Source organism: Pristis pectinata, chromosome 17, assembly GCF_009764475.1.
Source record: "Pristis pectinata isolate sPriPec2 chromosome 17, sPriPec2.1.pri, whole genome shotgun sequence".
Taxonomy (NCBI): domain Eukaryota; kingdom Metazoa; phylum Chordata; class Chondrichthyes; order Rhinopristiformes; family Pristidae; genus Pristis; species Pristis pectinata.
The window spans coordinates 34,712,841-34,731,259 of NC_067421.1; the positions used below are offsets into that span (position 1 = coordinate 34,712,841).

At 42.6% G+C, this 18,419-nt stretch overlaps 1 protein-coding gene across 1 annotated transcript in view; it reads left to right on the forward strand.

Moving 5' to 3' along the window:
- myo1ha (myosin IHa) overlaps positions 1 to 18,419 on the forward strand; it is an 81,299-nt gene that overhangs the window by 40,463 nt on the left and 22,417 nt on the right. Inside the window, exons 13-21 of the mRNA XM_052031981.1 lie at positions 441 to 521; positions 1,491 to 1,582; positions 6,345 to 6,439; positions 7,307 to 7,353; positions 9,503 to 9,583; positions 11,789 to 11,894; positions 12,137 to 12,254; positions 14,744 to 14,857; positions 17,775 to 17,851. Coding sequence (XP_051887941.1) covers positions 441 to 521; positions 1,491 to 1,582; positions 6,345 to 6,439; positions 7,307 to 7,353; positions 9,503 to 9,583; positions 11,789 to 11,894; positions 12,137 to 12,254; positions 14,744 to 14,857; positions 17,775 to 17,851 — 811 coding nt within the window. The remainder of the gene's footprint in view (positions 1 to 440; positions 522 to 1,490; positions 1,583 to 6,344; positions 6,440 to 7,306; positions 7,354 to 9,502; positions 9,584 to 11,788; positions 11,895 to 12,136; positions 12,255 to 14,743; positions 14,858 to 17,774; positions 17,852 to 18,419) is intronic.

Consider the following 18,419-nt stretch of genomic DNA (forward strand, 5'->3'; position numbering starts at 1 on the left):
AGTCAGACTTCGAGATTGTCCCTGAAGTCTGACCCTGCTGTACACCCGCCCAAGGTCTGGAACTCTGTAACAAGAAAGCTGGGGTTAAAACTGAGTGTTGCCTCTCCAGAGTAGGTCTCAATGGCCCATCAATGTGCTTTAGCACCTCACTGCTGTAATATACCCCACATACTTCGACAGCAGACCTAACCCAGGGAGTTAAAGGGGTATTTTCATGTTGTGATCTGGAATGCAATACCTGAAAGGGCAACAGAAGTGGATTCAATATTAATTTACAGAGGAGAGTTGGAATAATAATTCAAAGGAAAAAACTGTAGGACCATGGATTGGTGCTGCAGAGATAAGGCAGCAAGATGGGTCAAGTTGCCTCCATCTGACTGGGGTCACCCTGATTCCGTGCAGATGTTTCCACATGACTTTGTTTATTCTTGTTTCTGCAGTGGGAGCCAATCCAATACTTCAACAACAAGATTATCTGTGATCTCGTGGAACAAAAACACAAAGGAATCATCTCCATTCTGGTGAGAAACTCCGCTCCTCTCTCTGCACGAAGATTTAAAATACAATTTCCATTTAAGTTTTGAAGTTTATAAGGCAGTATAGACAAAGTCACCCGAGATTGCTGTATGACCGACAATTTCTGAGTTTTTTTTAATCAAGGTAAGTGTGAAATGTTATATTTTTATTATAAATAAGTCAACACCTATTGTGGTTATTCCCCAGATCCCATTTACTGACACCAGTGTCCCTTGTCCTACCTGTGGGAGGTAGAGAAATGTGCAGGAAGCTCCCAGTTACCTTTGACACTTCAATGAATATATTAATCCGATAAGCGAATGAGAGATTGAATGCATGAAGACCTACACTGCTGGAGCATGAGGAGAACGTTTTATAAAGTGAGGCTTGAACACAGTGCCTGAACGAGTAGTAACAGCAGACTCAACAGTAATTTTCAGACTTGGATATAAGGGAAGCAGGATTCCAGAACCATGGGAAAAGAGTGGGACTAACTGATTAGTTTTTGTGTAATTTCTGCTTTATGGAGACATAAGATCTCAGAGCAGGATAAAATGTCGGCCCAACATTGCGGGCTGAAGGGCCTGTACTGTGCTCTAGTGTTCTATGTTAAGAAACTGCAGATGCTGGAATCTGAAAAAGCTTGAGGAATTCTGCAGGTCAGGCAACATCTGTGGAGGGAAATAGATAGCCGAGACCCTTCACCTGGATTGCATCAGTCGAGATGAAGGGTCTCGACCCAAAATGTTTACTGTCCATTTCCCTCCACAGATGCTGCCTGACCCGCTGAGTTCCTCCAGCTTTTTGTTTGTTAATTTCTGATTTATTTACTTGCTTGAATTTAAACTCCTCAGTTGCTCGAGGATCAGGAGTTCAGAGCTCTATCTGTTAATCCACCAGTTTAACCACCACACTACACAACTCTGAATGTAATGGCAGATTATGTGAGTGACTGTTTTTCTCTTCCTCATCAGGATGAAGAATGCCTGAGACCTGGAGAAGCCACAGATCTTACATTTCTGGACAGGATGGAGGAAAAAGTGGGAGCCCACCCTCACTTCCTAACGTGGGTACCTGTGCTGTGTGAGACCACAGCCCCTTGTCAACACATTTGTCAGTGTAATATTGGTTAAGTATCATTGCTGTAGGAAAGCTGTAGCACTTTAAGAATTATACCATGTGACTTGCTGCCATTGCAACAAGGTTTAGTGTGGAAGTCTTTCAGCCTCTGTGAAGTTAGCACTCAGTAGGAATGCTCCCCTGACTCACTGTACATTCTTTTATTAATAAAGTACTTTTCTAGTTTAATTTATCGCCTGATGTCCAAAAACTTAAGGAGGGTTTAAGGAAGATTTGGAGACACTGGAGAATCCAACTTTAAGGTTCAAAGATTTATCTGGAGAATTGAAAGCTCAGTGGTCATTTTTAATGTGAAGTTTGATTGTTGAGAACAGAAGAATGTCTCAATAGATAGTCTGCTGTTGAGACTGGGCAGGTTCTGTTCTCTGAGGCGCATTGGTGATTTGTTTTTCTAATTGCCACACCACTTGTCCTGGACATTGCTGATTATCAGTGACCATGGGGTGGGCTGCACTCAAACACACAGGGAAGTAATCGGTGGACATTCAGTACAGAGAAGGAGTTCATTTTTTTTGGAATGAGCTGGGTTGGAACTAAGGACTCAGATTTGAGCAGTTCAGTGTCTATTGGCTGTCAATCCCCTGCCCCTGGTCTGTGCTGTTACTTGGTCCTGAGCTGGTCCTGAGCTCAAGCTTCAGCTGACAGACGAGTTCCCAGCATATCTGCGAGGTCTGGCTGTGCTGAGAGAAGGGCTTTGACAGCTGCGGAGACCCCGTCTCCACGATTACCGGCTGTCAAAGCTGTTGCTGTTATTGAATGTGACTGACATTCAAAAGCACTCAAAATCACATGGGGCCTGTTTAGTACTAAAATAATGCTAAAACAATTAAATTTATTAAAAGAACTCTAAAAAAGAATTCTTAAAAAGCTCATTCCCATACTTGGAATCAATTAAATTACTTAACAAATTTAATTAAGTCACACAGAAATCCTTGCATAGTTTTCTCCTCTTAGACTAATATCCCCATTCATTTAAATGGCTCTACTGTACTTGCATCAGGTTAACCAGACCTAGTTTCATCGGGTGAATTTGCCAGCCAGAGAGCTGGGATGTCTTCATGAGAAGTCCATGGGTGTCCCAGGGCTGAGTGGAGGTATGGGAAAGAGCCAATGCTGAGGAAGAGCCCAGATACGGTTTACCCTCTGCAGATCTCAGTGGAACAGAGAACATAGAACATTACAGCACAGTACAGGCTCTTCGGCTCACAATGTTGCGCCGACATTTTATCCTGCTCTAAGATCTGTCTAACCCTTCCCTCCCACATAGCCCTCCATTTCTCTACCATTCATGTGTCTATCTAAGAGTCTCTTAAATGTCCCTAATTTAAGATCGACCCCAGTAGACTTGCCCTTCGCTTTACAATAATTAGCAATATTGCTTGCATTAAACTTCCTCTGGTCAGGCCCAAGAGCCTGAGGCAAGACAAAACTCCATCTAACCTTAGACCAAACTGGAACCTCAGGACTGATTTTCCTCAATCAGTGTGACATCACCCCGATAATGTCGGAGACAAACTGCACAGGAGGTGGTGAATTTTGGCCTTAAACTCAAACACCTAGCACTTGGACCCAGAGAAGCAGAGAGACAGACTTGCATTCCGTCAGAAAAGGTTGCAATAAAACCCTGGCTTGACAGGGAGAAGACATGACCCTTGACCCAGACCAAAAACCAATAGATGAGGATCTCCCATGACTGGTGTTGTAACCCCACATGCATTCACATCTGAAGTTAATATCTCCAGGGTCATTGACATTGTCTAACGCCCAAGCAGATTTCTTTCTTTTTCAATCTTTTTATTAGTTTCCAAATTAATACAGATTAAGATATAACATCGATGTTTGTACATGTAATACAAAGAGATCAGGAGAACAATCATGGCATAGATAATCATAAAGAACAATAAAATATAAAAAAATCTGTAGATCCAACAATCTCTTAGTAAATGAATCTAATATAAAAGAAAGGAAAGAAAAAGATTTATTATATAAAAAAAAGAAAGAGAAAAAAAATACCCAAATCAATAAGAAAAATTATAAACAATATATCAAACTAAACTAAACTAAACGAAAAAGTTTCAAAAAAAAAGAAAAAAAAAGAAAAAAAAGACTGGACTAAAATTTCTCAGTAGAAACAAAGCAATATTACGTTGTCAACTCCGTTCCTCTAAGTTGGAAAGTTATTGAAAGGGGATCTATATCATCTGAAAATATTGAATAAATGGACTCCAAATATCTTCAAATTTAAGCGAAGGATCAACAGTACCACTCCTAATTTTTTCCAAGTTTAAACATGATATAGTTTGAGAGAACCATTGAAAAGTAGTAGGGGGTATTGGATCCTTCCATTTAAGCAAAATGGATTGTTTGGCTATTAATGTAACAAAGGCAGTCATACGGTTAGCAGAAACAGATAAATGGCCAGACTCTATCCTTGGTAATCCAAAAATTGCAGTGATAGGTTGAGGTTGTAAATCAATCTTCAATACGTTTGAAATAATGTTAAAAATGTCTTTCCAATATTTTTCCAAAAGAGGACAGGACCAAAACATATGTGTCAAAGAAGCCACATTCGATTTACATCTGTCACATATAGGATTTATATGGTGATAAAAACGAGCTAGCTTATCTTTTGACATATGGGTCCTGTGAACTACCTTAAACTGTATCAACGAGTGTCTGGCACACGTTGAAGATGTATTAGCTAAATGAAGAATTTTCTTCCAAGTCTCTGTAGGTAAAGATGTCTGGAGTTCACTTTCCCATTCATTCTTAACTTTGTCCAATGATTCTGGACGTATTTTCATAATTAAATCATAGATTATTGCTATCAAGCCCTTCTGATAAGGATTAAGACCTAAAATTTTTTTCTGTAATTTCAGTTTTGTAAGGTGTCGGTAAAGAGGGTATAGTAGCTTTTAAAAAATTTCTAATCTGCAAATATCAAAAAAATTGTGATCTAGACAAATTGTATTTGTTAGACAATTGTTCAAAAGATGAAAAACAGTTATCAAGGAATAAATCACAAAAACATACTATTCTCCTCCTTTTCCATATGGAAAAAGCTGAGTCAACTCTGGATGGATGAAAGAAAGAATTAGATTAAATGGGACTTGACAAGTTAAATTTATTCAATCCAAAAAATTTATGAAATTGAAACCATGTTCGTATTGTATGTTTAACAATTGGGTTAATCATATGTTTACTTAATTTGGTAAGTGCAAAAGGGAGTGAAGCTCCTAAAATAGAAACTAATGAAAATTCAAGTATTGATTGGTGCTCAAGGTGTACCCATTTGGGGCATTGAATTACATCTGAATCTTGTATCCAAAAAATTAAATATCTGATATTAATTGCCCAATAATATAATTTAAAGTTAGGCAGGGCCATACCACCATCCTTTTTTAGTTCTTGTAAATATTTCTTACTTAACCTTGGGTTTTTATTCTGCCAAATATATGAAAGAATTTTAGAATCAATAGTGTCAAAAAAAGATTTCGGGACAAAAGTTGGAATCGCTTGAAATAAATATAAAAATTTTGGTAAAATATTCATCTTAACTGCATTAATTTGGCCTACCAATGAGAAAGACAGTGGGGACCATTTAGTAAATAATTGTTTAACATGGTCAATTAAAGGCAATAGATTAGCTTTAAATAAGTCCTTATGTTTCTTGGTAATTTTAACACCTAAATACATAAAATAGTCAGTTACCAATCTAAAAGGTAATCGTCTATAAATTAGGGTTTGCATATTTAATGGTAAAGTTTGCTCTTATTAAGATTTAATCTATAGCCAGAAAAAAACACTAAACTGATCTAGTAGTGATAGTACTGCGGGGATAGATTCCTCTGGATTAGAAATATAAAGTAACAGGTCATCTGTGTAGAGAGATATCTTATGAATCTTCTGTCCGCGAGTAATGTCACATATATTTGAAGAGTCCCGGAGTGCAATAGCCAAGGGCTCTAAAGCAATATCAAATAATAAAGGGCTTAACGAGCAACCTTGTCTAGTACCTCGAGAAAGCCTAAACAAAGGAGATCTTTGATTATTAGTAAGTATTGAAGCCATAGGTGTATAATAAATCATTTTAATCGCAGCAGATTTCAATTGTATTGAAAATTAGTGATGTATCCCAACTGGACAAAGTGGTCTAGAAATGGATTTCTTACATTTTAGTGACATTAAAGCAGCATTGTGCTGTTTGTGAAAGTCCCATAAAGACAAAGATCTTCAAAACATGGTTATTCTGTGAGTAATAGCAGTCATAGACCTAAGGTAGGTAAATGGGAGTAGTATACATGGCGCAACAGTTAGTATGGACTTGGTGGGCTGAATAGCCACCAGGTCCATACTAACTGTCCAACTCTATGCTGCCCAACTCTATGGGTCTAAATGAGGCAATTTTTCAGATCAATGAGGTGAAGTGTCACTGGAGACAAATTTTGTGCCTGGTGCTACTGTTGACAGGCACTTGGGGAAGATTTCCACGGGAAGGAAGAGGCTTGGGTAAACGAAAACCCCAGGGAAAGTTCTGCTGAATTTCCTGTTAGGACTGGTACACCCAGAAGTAGCCCACATGGCCGGACCCTGGGGAAAACTGATTTTCAATCACACTGGATTTTTTTTTGGAGTTCTCAAGGACTGTAATCCAGCTGAGATTATTTTTGCTGTGTTGTGCTTTGCAGACACAAGTTGGCCGATAAGAAGACAAGAAAGTCCCTGTGTAGGGGTGACTTCAGGCTGTTACACTATGCAGGAGAAGTTACTTACAATGTAACAGGTGAGTCAGGAGCTGTGTACTGGGAGCAAGCTCACACCTAGCAGCAATTCCTAATCTTCTCCAACCCTCCCTTGTGCCCAACCTGGTACCACCAACCATTGACCTACCTGAAAATCCTCACAGCTCCAGTGACCTGAGCTCATCCCTGACCTCTGGTGCGGTCCGTGTGGAGTTTGCACGTTCTCCCTGTGACTGAGTGGCTTCCCGCAGGTGGTCCAGTTTCCTCCTGCACCCCAGGGATGTGCAGGTTGGTTGGTTAATTGGCCACCGTAAATTTGCCCCTCGTGTGCAGACGAGGGGTAAAATCTGGGAGGAGCTGATGGAACGATGGAGAGAATAAAATGGGACTAGTGTAGCATTAGTGTAAATAGGCTCTTGAAGGTCAACATTGACTCAAAGGGCTGAAGGGCCTGTTTCTATGCTGTATGACTATATGAACATAGAACATAGAACATAGAACTCTACAGCACAGTACAGGCCCTTCAGCCCACAATGTTGTGCCAACATTTTATCCTGCTCTAAGATCTATCTGACCCTTCCCTCCCACATAGCCCCCTATTTTTCTATCATTCATGTGTCATGGTTCTATGAATTATTAATAACAATTGTTGTCATTGAATTAATTGCTTCAGACTGTGTGAGGACAGAGCGCTGCTGAAACTCTGAACATTCACTTACTGTCAGTCCCGAACTTACTGACCAGTAGAAGGAGATTTGCACAGTGCTAATTAATGAAACAGTGGTAGCATTGGCCTTGTGGGAGAATGGACCCACTGATATCAGAGGATTCTTTCCTGATTAGCTTACAAATAAAAACATGTCCCTATTTATCTTCTAAGAGGAAATATCTCTGTTTCCATCTTCCAGGGTTTCTGGATAAGAATAATGATCTCCTGTACAGGAATCTCAAAGAGGTAAGCGGTGTCACCTTGCAAATGTAAATCATTTGTGGCCTAAACTCTCAGGAGCCAATGCAGGGGATTCCCTGCAGTTAAGTGGCAAGAGGTCTTCCACTGCATCACGTTTAGGAATAATGAGTAACACGTTACTACCATCGGGGAGGAGGTACAGGAGCCTGAAGACATAGTCAACGTTTCAGGAACAACTTCTTCGCCTCCGTCATCAGATTTCTGAATGGTCCATGAACCCACCTCATTATTTCTCTTGTGCACCATTTATTTATTTTTGTAACTTACAGTAATTTTTATTTCTTTATGTCTCGCACTGTACTGCTGCCACAAAACAACGAATTTCACCACATATGTCAGTGATAATAAACCTGATTCTGATTCTGAGGAGAGTGCAGGTAGGGAGGTGCCAACGTCACCTGGCAGGTGCTGTGTGAGGTCACTGTAGAGTCGGTGAGCAAGGAGCACAGGCCATTGATACTTCCTCTCAATGAGTGCCTTCTTAAAGAAAGACATTGGGCGAAAGTCAATGGGATGGGCAGGCAGTCCAAAGGAGAAGAGGGAAAAACAGTAATAACTGCCTTAACACTGTTATGTGTCTGAAGGTGTCTCCTGAGATAAATTAAGAAATAGTGATTCAGTAAAACTTGAGGGTTCTCAGAGTTGGGACAACAATTGTACCCTATGCTTACCTTAGCTGTAGAGTAGATTGTTCAGTATTGAGCAATAAACAAGAAGCCTTAGGAACTCAATGGGTCAGGCAGTATCTGTGGAGGGAAGCGGACAGTTGATATTTCGGATAATTATCTCCCCTCTAGCTTTCACTGCAGATGAAGGGTCTTGACTTCACATTTCCCTCCACAGATGCTGCCTGACCTGCTGAGTTCCTCCAACGTCTTGTTTGTTGCTCCAGATTCCTGCATCTGCAGTCTCTTGTGTCTCCAGTGTTCAGGATTGCCTTGGATTTTAAATCATTTGGGCACTGACCATCCGTCCCCAGGGGTGTGTTGGAACAGCAGCAGTGACAGGGGCAATCAGCCTCTGGAAGAAATTTTCTCCCAGGCTTTGGCCTATTCACTACCAGGCTTTGATTCATGCAACACCTCGACTTTAAGGAGCTTCGTGCTGTTCCTGGGTTTTTGCAGGGCATCTCTTTCAATGCCTAGACCTAGACTTTCTGCCGAGGTGCACTAGGATGGATGGTGGGCTAAGAGAGAAGACCGAACCTGCCTCATTCCTTATAGAAATTTTATGTTTAAGTGAAAATCGTTTTTAAGTGAAAATCGTTTTTAAGCCTAATCTACTCAGTACATTCTGCCCCAACACCTTTCCTAGTTCTTCAGTACAAATAGATCATATAAAAAGCTAACTTCACATCCTTTTCAGAGTGAAGTGCTTCACAGGCAATGAAGTACCTATGGCGCTATAAACAGACCTTCAAATTACATCATCTGCAATCTCTTGTGTTTCCAATTACCTGTGGTATGTAGACACACTTGTAATGACGCAGCCACTGCAAGCTCCCACAAAACATTAAAGTGATAATAACCAGATTACCTGCTTTTCAGTAATGTTATTATAAGGACAAACAGGCAGAACATTAGGAATAAAATGAGATAAGATATCTTTATTAGTCACATGTACATTGAAACACACAGTGCATAGAGTGTTCTGGAGGCAGCCCGCTAGTGTCACCACGTTTCCGGCGCCAACAGAGCATGCCCACAACTTCCTAATCCGTACGTCTTTGGAATGTGGGAGGAAACCGGAGCACCCGGAGGAAACCCACGTAGACACAGGGAGAACGTACAAACTCCTTACAGACAGCGGCGGGAATTGAACCCGGGTCGCTGGCGCTGTAATAGCGTTACGCTAACCGCTACATTACCGGAGTAATGCTATGGCATCTCTGATGCTGTACTGAGAGAGCGGGTGGGGCCTTGTTTTAGCTTCTCATCTAAAAGAGAGCACCCTGAATGCAGCCTTCCTTCATTGGGACACTGGAGACTCAGTCTGAAATATTGCCATCAAATCCCTAACCTTCCGACTGAGAGGCCAGAGAGTTACCTGTAGAACTACAGCTGACATTGTGGCTCAATTGATAACAATCTAGTACCAAACCATAAGCATGCAACAAATATCTCTGTCTCTGCAGGCGATGCGTGGCTCCACAAACCTCATCGTTAAAGAATGTTTTGACACAACCGAACTGGACACAAAGAAAAGACCTGAGACTGTGAGTACCAACTGCACTGTCCATCGGGGACCAACAGTAAATACGTTCATGTCCTTGCACCTTGCACAGGTTGGCTTGTAACATTCTGCTAATAAGTTAATTTCCATTGATTTTGTTTTTGAGCCATTTTCTCCCATCCCTCTCCTGAAGGGATTGTGCATGAAGCTGCCTCAGGTGTGTGAGTGGCTCCGTAAGAGTGCTAAGGCAGCAACAGTCACCGAACGATGTGACATTGTGTGGGAGTTTATCCCTGCTGATCAGTTTTCTTTGCACACTCAGCAATGGGTTCAGGTAGTTCCGCCTGACAAGTCCTCGTGTACTATAGTAATTTGCACCACCAATTTAACCCATCTTTCCAGGCACCAAACACTTTCACGCTTTTATTTTCTCTGGCGTGTCGGAGGCTGAGGGGAGACCTGATAGAAGTTAATAAGATTATGAGAGGCATAGGTAGAGTAGACAGCCAGTACCTTTGTCCCAGGGTTGAAATATCCAGGGTTGAGATGTGCGGGGCGAGATTGTTTTTTACACAGTGAGTGGTTGGTGCCTGGAATGCACTGCCAGGGGTGGTGGTGGAGGCTGATATGATGAAGGCATTTAAGATGCTCTTAGATGGGCACATGAATATGCAGGGAATGGAGGCATATGGACCACGCGCAGGCAGAAAGGATTAGTGTGATTAGGCATCATTAGCTTTATTGGTTTGGCGCAACATCGTGGGCCGAAGGGTCTGTTCCTGTGCTGTACTGGTCTATGTTCTACATTCTATGTTCCACGTTCCGTTTAACACTCATCCCTCAGTACGAGCTGGAGCTCCATTTGAGACCTGATGCTCAGTTTCTGAAGTAGGACTTGAACCACAACCTTCTGCCTCAGAAGCTAAGGTGCTTCCACTGAGGCAAAGAACAAAGATTCCTTCATTTAAAAGTGTTTGATATATAAGTTTTCGCTATAATGTCATTGAATCTTTGGGGGAAGTATCTTTGATTTATGAAGCTATATTTTGCTATAATGAATAGTATGCTGCTCTCTTCACCACTGTATATTAGTGTCACAGCAGTAAAGCAAAGCACCAAAGACCCAAGTTCAAATCCCGCATTGGCAGATGTGAGATCTAACTCCAGTTAATAACTTGGAAAAAGTAACATACTGAAAAACCACAAAAACAACAGGATTATTGTCAAAACCCTTTTTGACAATTCACTAATCCTTACCTAGTCTGGTCAATATGTGATTCCAGATCCTTCCCATGGGGTTAACTCTGAAATAGCTTGGCAGGCCACCAAGTTCCAGGGCAGTTAGCAGTGGGCAATGAATGCTGGCCTACTAGTAATGTCCTGAAAAATTAATTCAGAAAGACCAAAATGTTTATTTCACCCAGCCTTTCTGATTTCCAAAATTTTGCTTAGCAAAATGTTGTCTGGCAGAACGTCCCTTGTCTAAATTGAGCAATTATTGTTTCTTGGGTGATTATGCTTCCTGACCCATAAATCTGGGATTAAACATTGCTCTACTTCCATTGGGCCTGAGATCAGCCAATTTAGCCTGGACAAGCTTTTAAGAGGATTTGCATCCGATTACCAAATAACCCACGCCGGGAACTGTAAGTAAAACACTTATCCGATGCCACCTTGGCTGAAATTGAGATTCATTTGACTCACAGCACACAATCTACTGAACAGCAAATTTGGAACCAAAATGCCACTGATTTTCAAATCTGAAATGGAAATAGAAAGTGCTGGTAAAATTCACTGGGTTCTGATAAAAGATTATTGACCTGAAAATTTAATTCTTCATAAAGGCTGCCTGAGCTGCTGACTATTTTAAGCATTTTCTTTTTTTCTTTCAATTCACTCAGAAAGTGGGTTCAGTTTGAAGAGTTCAGGAAACATAAATTATGGCAAACACTCCAGTAATTTCTCCCAGAAAATTCCAGAGTGAAAGTTAGTTACTTATAATTTATGAGCATAAATTGAATCTCAGGTCTAGTCACTCACAATAGTGCAGTCACCAGAACGGAACTGATACCAAAATTAGCCTATCAACTCCACACTGGGTGCCCATAATGTTGTTGACAATTACAGTCATTTTAGCACAAGCTATTAGGAATATTGTGGACTCAAAATTCACGTCTTAAATTGGGCAAAACTTTTCATACCTGGTTAACTCCAGTGATCATTTGTACAATGGTTTCTCCTGGAATAGGTGGCAACACAGTTCAAGTACAGCTTGATGGGTCTGATTGACATCTTGATGTCAAAGGAGCCTTCATATGTCCGGTGTGTCAAACCAAATGATGCCAAACAACCAGGTAAGTAGCCAACTTTGGGCCAAGGTGTTGAAGATTGTTCAGATGTGGGAGTGTTGTACAAGCATGTGTTGATCTGTCAAAGATGGTTGAGTGTTCCATAATCTACCTCACCTTCATCACCAGCATGAGATCTTCGTCAATGCGGAGATAATAATTTTGTAAGCAAGCAGTAGATACTAACCAGAGGAACTTATTTTCTACCTCTTCTTCCCTCACCCCCTTCTCTCTCACTCCCACTGCAGGCAGGTTTGACAACATGTTAGTGAGACATCAGGTAAAGTACCTGGGCCTCATGGAACACCTGCGCGTGAGACGAGCAGGCTTTGCCTACCGCAGGAAGTTTGACGCGTTCTTGAAAAGGTAATGGTTTAAGCCGAATAAGGCTGTTGAATTGGCTGGTTTAAGAATGAAACGAAGAAGGAGAAACATGCATTTGTATAGCAGCTCATGCAACTTCGGGGTGTCCTTAAACCCCTTCCGACCAATGAAGTGCTTTTGATTACCGCCACTGCTGTAATCTGGGAAATGCAACAACCAATTTGCATATTGCAAGGTCTCTCAATTAGCAATATGATAAGGGCAAAATATTCAGTTGTTGAGGGATAAGTATTGATCAGGATATTAGGGAGATCTGCTCTTCATTGAAATAGTGTCACTGGATCTTGAGAAGACAAAGGGCCTTTTAATTTATCTGAGAGTGTGGCACTCTGTCAATTATAGAGTCATACGGAAACAGGTCTTTCGGCCCACGTGGTCCATGCCGACTGTGTTGCCCAGCAAGCTAGTCCCGTTTGCCCGCATTTGGCCCATAGCACTCTTACCCTACACTGGACCGTTTGGAGAGAATCACTTTGGTATTGGTATTGGTTTATTATTGTCACTTGTACCGAGGTACCATGAAAAACTTGTCTTGCATACTAATCGTACAGGTCAATTCATTACACAGTGCTGTTACATTGAGTTAGTACAGAGTGCATTGAGGTAGTACAGGTAAAAACAATAACAGTACATAGTAAAGTGTCACAGCTACAGAGAAAGTGCAATGCAGGTAGACAATAAGGTGCAAGGTCACAACAAAGTAGATTGTGAGGTCAGAGTCCATCCGTATAAGGGAACCATTCAATAATCTTATCACAGTGGGGTAGAAGCTGTCCTTAAGTCTGGTGGTACGTGCCCTCAGGCTCCTGTATCTTCTACCTGATGGAAGAGGAGAGAAGAGAGAATGACCCAGGTGGGTGGGGTCTTTGATTATGTTGGCTGCTTCACCAAGGCAGCGAGAGGTAAAGACAGAGTCCGTGGAGGGGAGGCTGGTTTCCGTGACGCGCTGGGCTGTGTCCACATCTCTCTGCAGTTTCTTGCGGTCCTGGGCAGAGTAGTTGCCGTACCAAGCTGTGATGCATCCAGATAGGATGCTTTCTATGGTGCATCGATAAAAGTTGGTGAGTGTCAAAGGGGACATACTGAATTTCTTGCCAAGAAAGGCTTTTCTTCCAATGCATATGCAAGATACTTATTTTCTCCCTCTGACTTTTCCTCCTCCCATTTAGAGGGAGCTGACTCTAGCTGGGTTTGGTTCCATCTTTAGTACTTAAGGCATCGACTAATCTTTCTCCATTAGCCCAGACAACGGGCATTAACAGGATGCCCAGCCTGAGGGCTGCCTTCAGAAATGGACCTGTCCTAACCTCTCTCTCATGGTCTGCACACTCTCAAGGTCACTGAGGCTACAATTAGTTCAGTAATTGCCAAGCTGCCCAAATTAGAGTGCCTATATTTCATCCCGGAATTATATTGGGACTCATTCAGCACAAAACAGAATCTGGATCTGGATGGACCAATGACAGACAGTTTAGGAAGGCGGGACATGAGAGAAGTTGCCAAGGCAGTACATTGGTCGATGCTGTCCTTGAGAATGGATAAGTATAATACAGAGGATTGAATTTGGGTCTGTGGCTACATATCTCCTCATCCTGAGCTTCTGCTTATGGTCACACTGCTGGGAGCTGCACGAAGTTGCAAAATAAAAGCCATGGGAATGAAACGTACGGACTGTAGTTCCCCCACAACCACACATCCCATCATTTCAATAGATATTTCCCCATTCCCGATTAGTTTCCCTTTGGCTTTCTCCAGCTGGAGCATTGGGAAGGGAGGTAAACAGATGCTGTGAGTTGTATCTGATATCATCCTACAGCATCGACAGCACATTGGTGCCGCTGGTACATCCGCTACCTCGCAGCGCCAGAGACCCGGGTTCAATCCCGACCTCAGGTGCCGCTTGTGTGGAGTTTGCACGTTCTCCCTGTGACTGTATGGGTTTCTTCCAGGTACTCCGGTTTCTCCCCACATCCAAAAAACATGCAGGTTAGTGGCTTAATTTGTCACTGTAAGTTGCCTCTAGTGTGTAAGTGAGTGGTAGAATCTGGGTGCATTGACGAGAAACGGGAAGAATAAAAAATGGGATTAATGTAGGATCAGCATAAATGGGTTCTTGATGGTCAGCATGGACTTGGTGGGCTGAAGGGTCTCTCTCTATGACTCCATGCAACTAACATCTCCTGAGACAGGTGGAGCACTGCATTCCTTGGATAATTGGGCAGTGCCTCTGAGGTGCCATTGTGTCAACTTATCCTGAAAGGCAAGCTTCAGAGGTGATGGGTTCAATGAGAATTCCTCGTTCTTAGTCCCTTTTTCCCTTATGGTTTGAATTTATAAGCCAGCTGTCTACACGCCAGTGGCAGAGAGGAAATGCAAACAGCAGGTTAGAAAGATTCAGGATACATTTCATTTACAAGCCGCATGGATTACGGAGCGTTGCACATTCAAACGTTGATGTTCTTGTCCTGCAGGTATAAATTATTGTGCCCAGACACTTGGCCAAACTGGCATGGACCAGCTTCAGAGGGAGTTGAGAGACTGGTGAAGTATATCGGCTACAAGCAGGAGGAATACAAAATGGGAAAGTATGTAAAGAATCCCCATGAGACTGACTGCCAATTCCTTTAAATGAAAAGAGAAATTCTGGAAATATTCAGCAGGTCAGGCAGCATCTGTGGAGAGAGAAAGTTAACAATTCCATTTGACAGCCTTTCATAAAACTGGGAAAACCTTGAACTTAAACATGGTTTAAGTTGCAGAGAAGAGGGAGAGGTGAAGAGAGCCTGTGACAGGATGGAGACCAGGAGAGAGCAAAAGATCCAGTTAGTGCTGGTGGTGCTAGCTGAGAGGGGGTGGCAAAGGTTTGCTGATCAGTTTTGGAAGAGGTGCAAACAGAGGGCAGAAAATGAAATTCAAGGAGGGGAGAGGTAAAAATGACGAGAGAGAAAACTAATGCTGGACACATGGCGGAGAAGAAAAATGCCATCCAAAATGAGAATAGAGTATGCTTACAATATTCATCAGGTCAGGCAGCATCTGTGGAGAGGGAGTGAGAAAGAACATTTGAGCTTGATGACCTTTCAGCAAGAACTGTGCAGTTCTGGTACCAAACAGAATGGCTGGATATCTGTTGAATGCATTGTTAAGTCCTGAGGGCTGCAATGTGTCAGGTTGGAGGATGAGATACTCTTCCTTGAGCTTACATCAGGCTTCATTTGAGCAGCATAAGGAGACCGACGGAGGTTGAAGTGGGCGTGTGATGGAGAATGAAAGTGATGGTCAACTAGAAGCTCTGGATCACACTTGTGGACTACGCAGAGGTGTTCTGAAAGTAGTCACCCAATCTGCACTTATTTTTTTCCGACGTCAATCATAACATGAGCACCATCTATTAGCAAACTGGAAGTACGAGTGAATCACTGATCTCCTAGAAGGACTGCTTGGGTTCTTGGATGATGCAAAGGGGTTAGGTAACAAGGCAGGTCCTGCACCTCCTGCAGTTGCATGGGAAGGTGCTGTGAGAAGCGGAGTGGTTGTCGGTGAAGATGAAAGAATGAACCAGGGAGGTTCATTCTTTCATCTTCATTCTTCCATCTCCACCAAGAAGATGGTGAGGGAACAGTACCTTCAGAGTACTGAAAGGAGAGGGGATGGGAAGACGTGTCTGGTGGTGAACGTGGAGGAACTGAGGGTGGAGGATAAAGTGAGGGATGATCTATCAAATGTGGAAGCTGGTAGGGTGGAGGGTGAGGACCAGGGGACCCTGTCCTTCACTTGGTGGGAGGCAAAGGGTGAAGAGTAGAAGCAAGGCTGAAGCACAGTTGAGGAGATCTCAGAAGTGCTGCTGTGGAAGATGTCAACACTGGAAAGGACAATGAGGACACAATATGCTGGCGTATCCAGCAATGACCATGTATGTGACTCCAGACCCACTAACATGGCTGACTCTTAAATGCCCTTTGAAATGGCCAGCAAGTCACTTAGTTCAAAGGGCACTTAATGATAGTCTTGCCAGCAATGCCCAGATCCCAAAAGAAGAGTAAAACTCAAGCCAATCCCTGAGTAAGGAAGTTTCTTCTGAATTCCTTTTGTGTTTTACAAGTGACTGTCTTATTGTTACCTGGTCAGCCCAACTTAATATTTTCTGGAGAAAATTGCTCCAGACTGTTCTGTCTTTGGTGGATATCCATCATGAAATAAAGGCCCTGTATGAAAGACTCCCTCCATTTCACTAGTGCCTTGTTGTCCACTTAAAATGAGGCATGGGATCCATGGAGACTTGGCTGCATGGATTCGGAACTGGCTCCCCACAGAAGGCAGAGAGTGGTAGTAGATGGAGAATATTCTGCCTGGAGGATGGAAACCAGTGGTGTTCTGCAAGGATCTGTTCTGGGACCCCTGCTCGTTGTGATTTTTATAAATGACTTGGATGAGGAAGTAGAAGGATGGGTTAGTAAGCTTGCAGATGACACTAAGGTTGGAGGTGCTGTGGGTGGTGTAGAAGGTTGTCGTGGGTTACAACAGGATATAGACAGGATGTAGAGTTGGGCGGAGAAGTGGCAGATGGAGTTCAATCCAGAAAAGTGTGAAGTGTGAAGATCGAACTTGAAGGCAGAGTACAAGGTTAATGGCAGGATTCTTAACAGTGTGGAGGAACAGAAGGATCTTGGGGTCCAAGTCCATAAGTCCCTCAAAGTTGCCGTGCAAGTTGATGGGGTGGTTAAGAAGGCTTTTAGTGTGCTGGCCTTTGTTAGTTGGGGGATTGAGTTCAAGAGCTGCGAGGTAACGTTGCAGCTCTATAAAACTCTGGTTAGACCACACTTAGAGTATTGTCTTTCAGTTCTGGTCACCTCATTATAGAGAAGGAAGTGGAAGCTTTAGAGAGGGTGCAGAGGAGACTTACCAGGATGCTGCCTGGATTAGAGAACATGTCTTATGAGGAAATGTTGAGCAAGCCAGGGCTTTTCTCTTTGGAGTGACGCAGGATGAGAGGCGACTTGATCGAGGTGTATAAGATTATGAGGGGCATAGAGAGAGTGGACAGCCAGCACCTTTTCCCCAGGGCAGCAATGGCCAATACCAGAGGATGTTAGTTTAAGGTCAGAGGAGGAAAGTTTAGGGGAGATGTCAGAGATAGGTTTTTTTACACGGAGAGTGGTGGGTGCCTGGAATGCACTGCCGGGGATGGTGGTAGAGGCTGGTACAATAGCGAAATTTAAGAGACTCTTAGGCACATAGATGTAAGAATAATGGAGGGTTGTGGGCTGTGTAGGAGGGAAGGGTTAGATTGATTGTGGAGTAGGTTTATATAGGTCGGCACAACATCGTGGGCTGAAGGGCCCGTACTGTGCTGTTCTATGTTTTAAAACCTGTACCTCCCCCTTCCCAATCCCCATCACCAGTTCCATCCAACTAAAGCATTTAGGATTCAGCCTTCAATAGCACTAAAAAGTTGCAGACTTCTTCTAAAGATGGTACTAACAAGTTTATTTTGTTTTTCAGAACAAAAATATTTATTCGTTTTCCAAAGACATTGTTTGCCACTGAGGATGCCTATCAAGCCAGCAAGAATGCCTTGGGTGAGATCACCGACTTCTTCTAGCTTTCTAAATGATGTTAAAAGCAAGTGACTTTGAACAGAGTCATTCTACCAGTTAAAACACGGTAATGGTACAAGCAATGGGATGAGGTGGTGATAGGGTGTAACCCCAGGGTTTAACACACAATAGGCCCAACTAAATCAATCGTGAAACTTTTTAAAAAATGTACCCTGGACGCAATGAGTGGCAGGAATGTTCCAACTTATAAAACCAACAATCTGAACTTTACAGTTGTATTTGCATTTCACCTTTGACTGAAATAATTCTAATCAGGTACAGCTCAGTTACACAGAGAATCAGTGTGGAGATTTCCTTCACTGCTGAGTGAGCAGAGGTCTCAGCCCCACTCTGCTCAATCCTGACTGTTTTTACTGAGGGAGGATTAAAGAGGGGCTGTGTTGTCTGGGAAAAGGATGTGAGATATAGGAGGTGAGAGCACTTGTGCATTCTCCCCAGTAACACACTGTGTGTGGCTCAAATACCAGGTAGATGTGAGAAAGGGATAAAAACACAGGGAAACCTGGGACACACGCAAACCTCCCTTCAT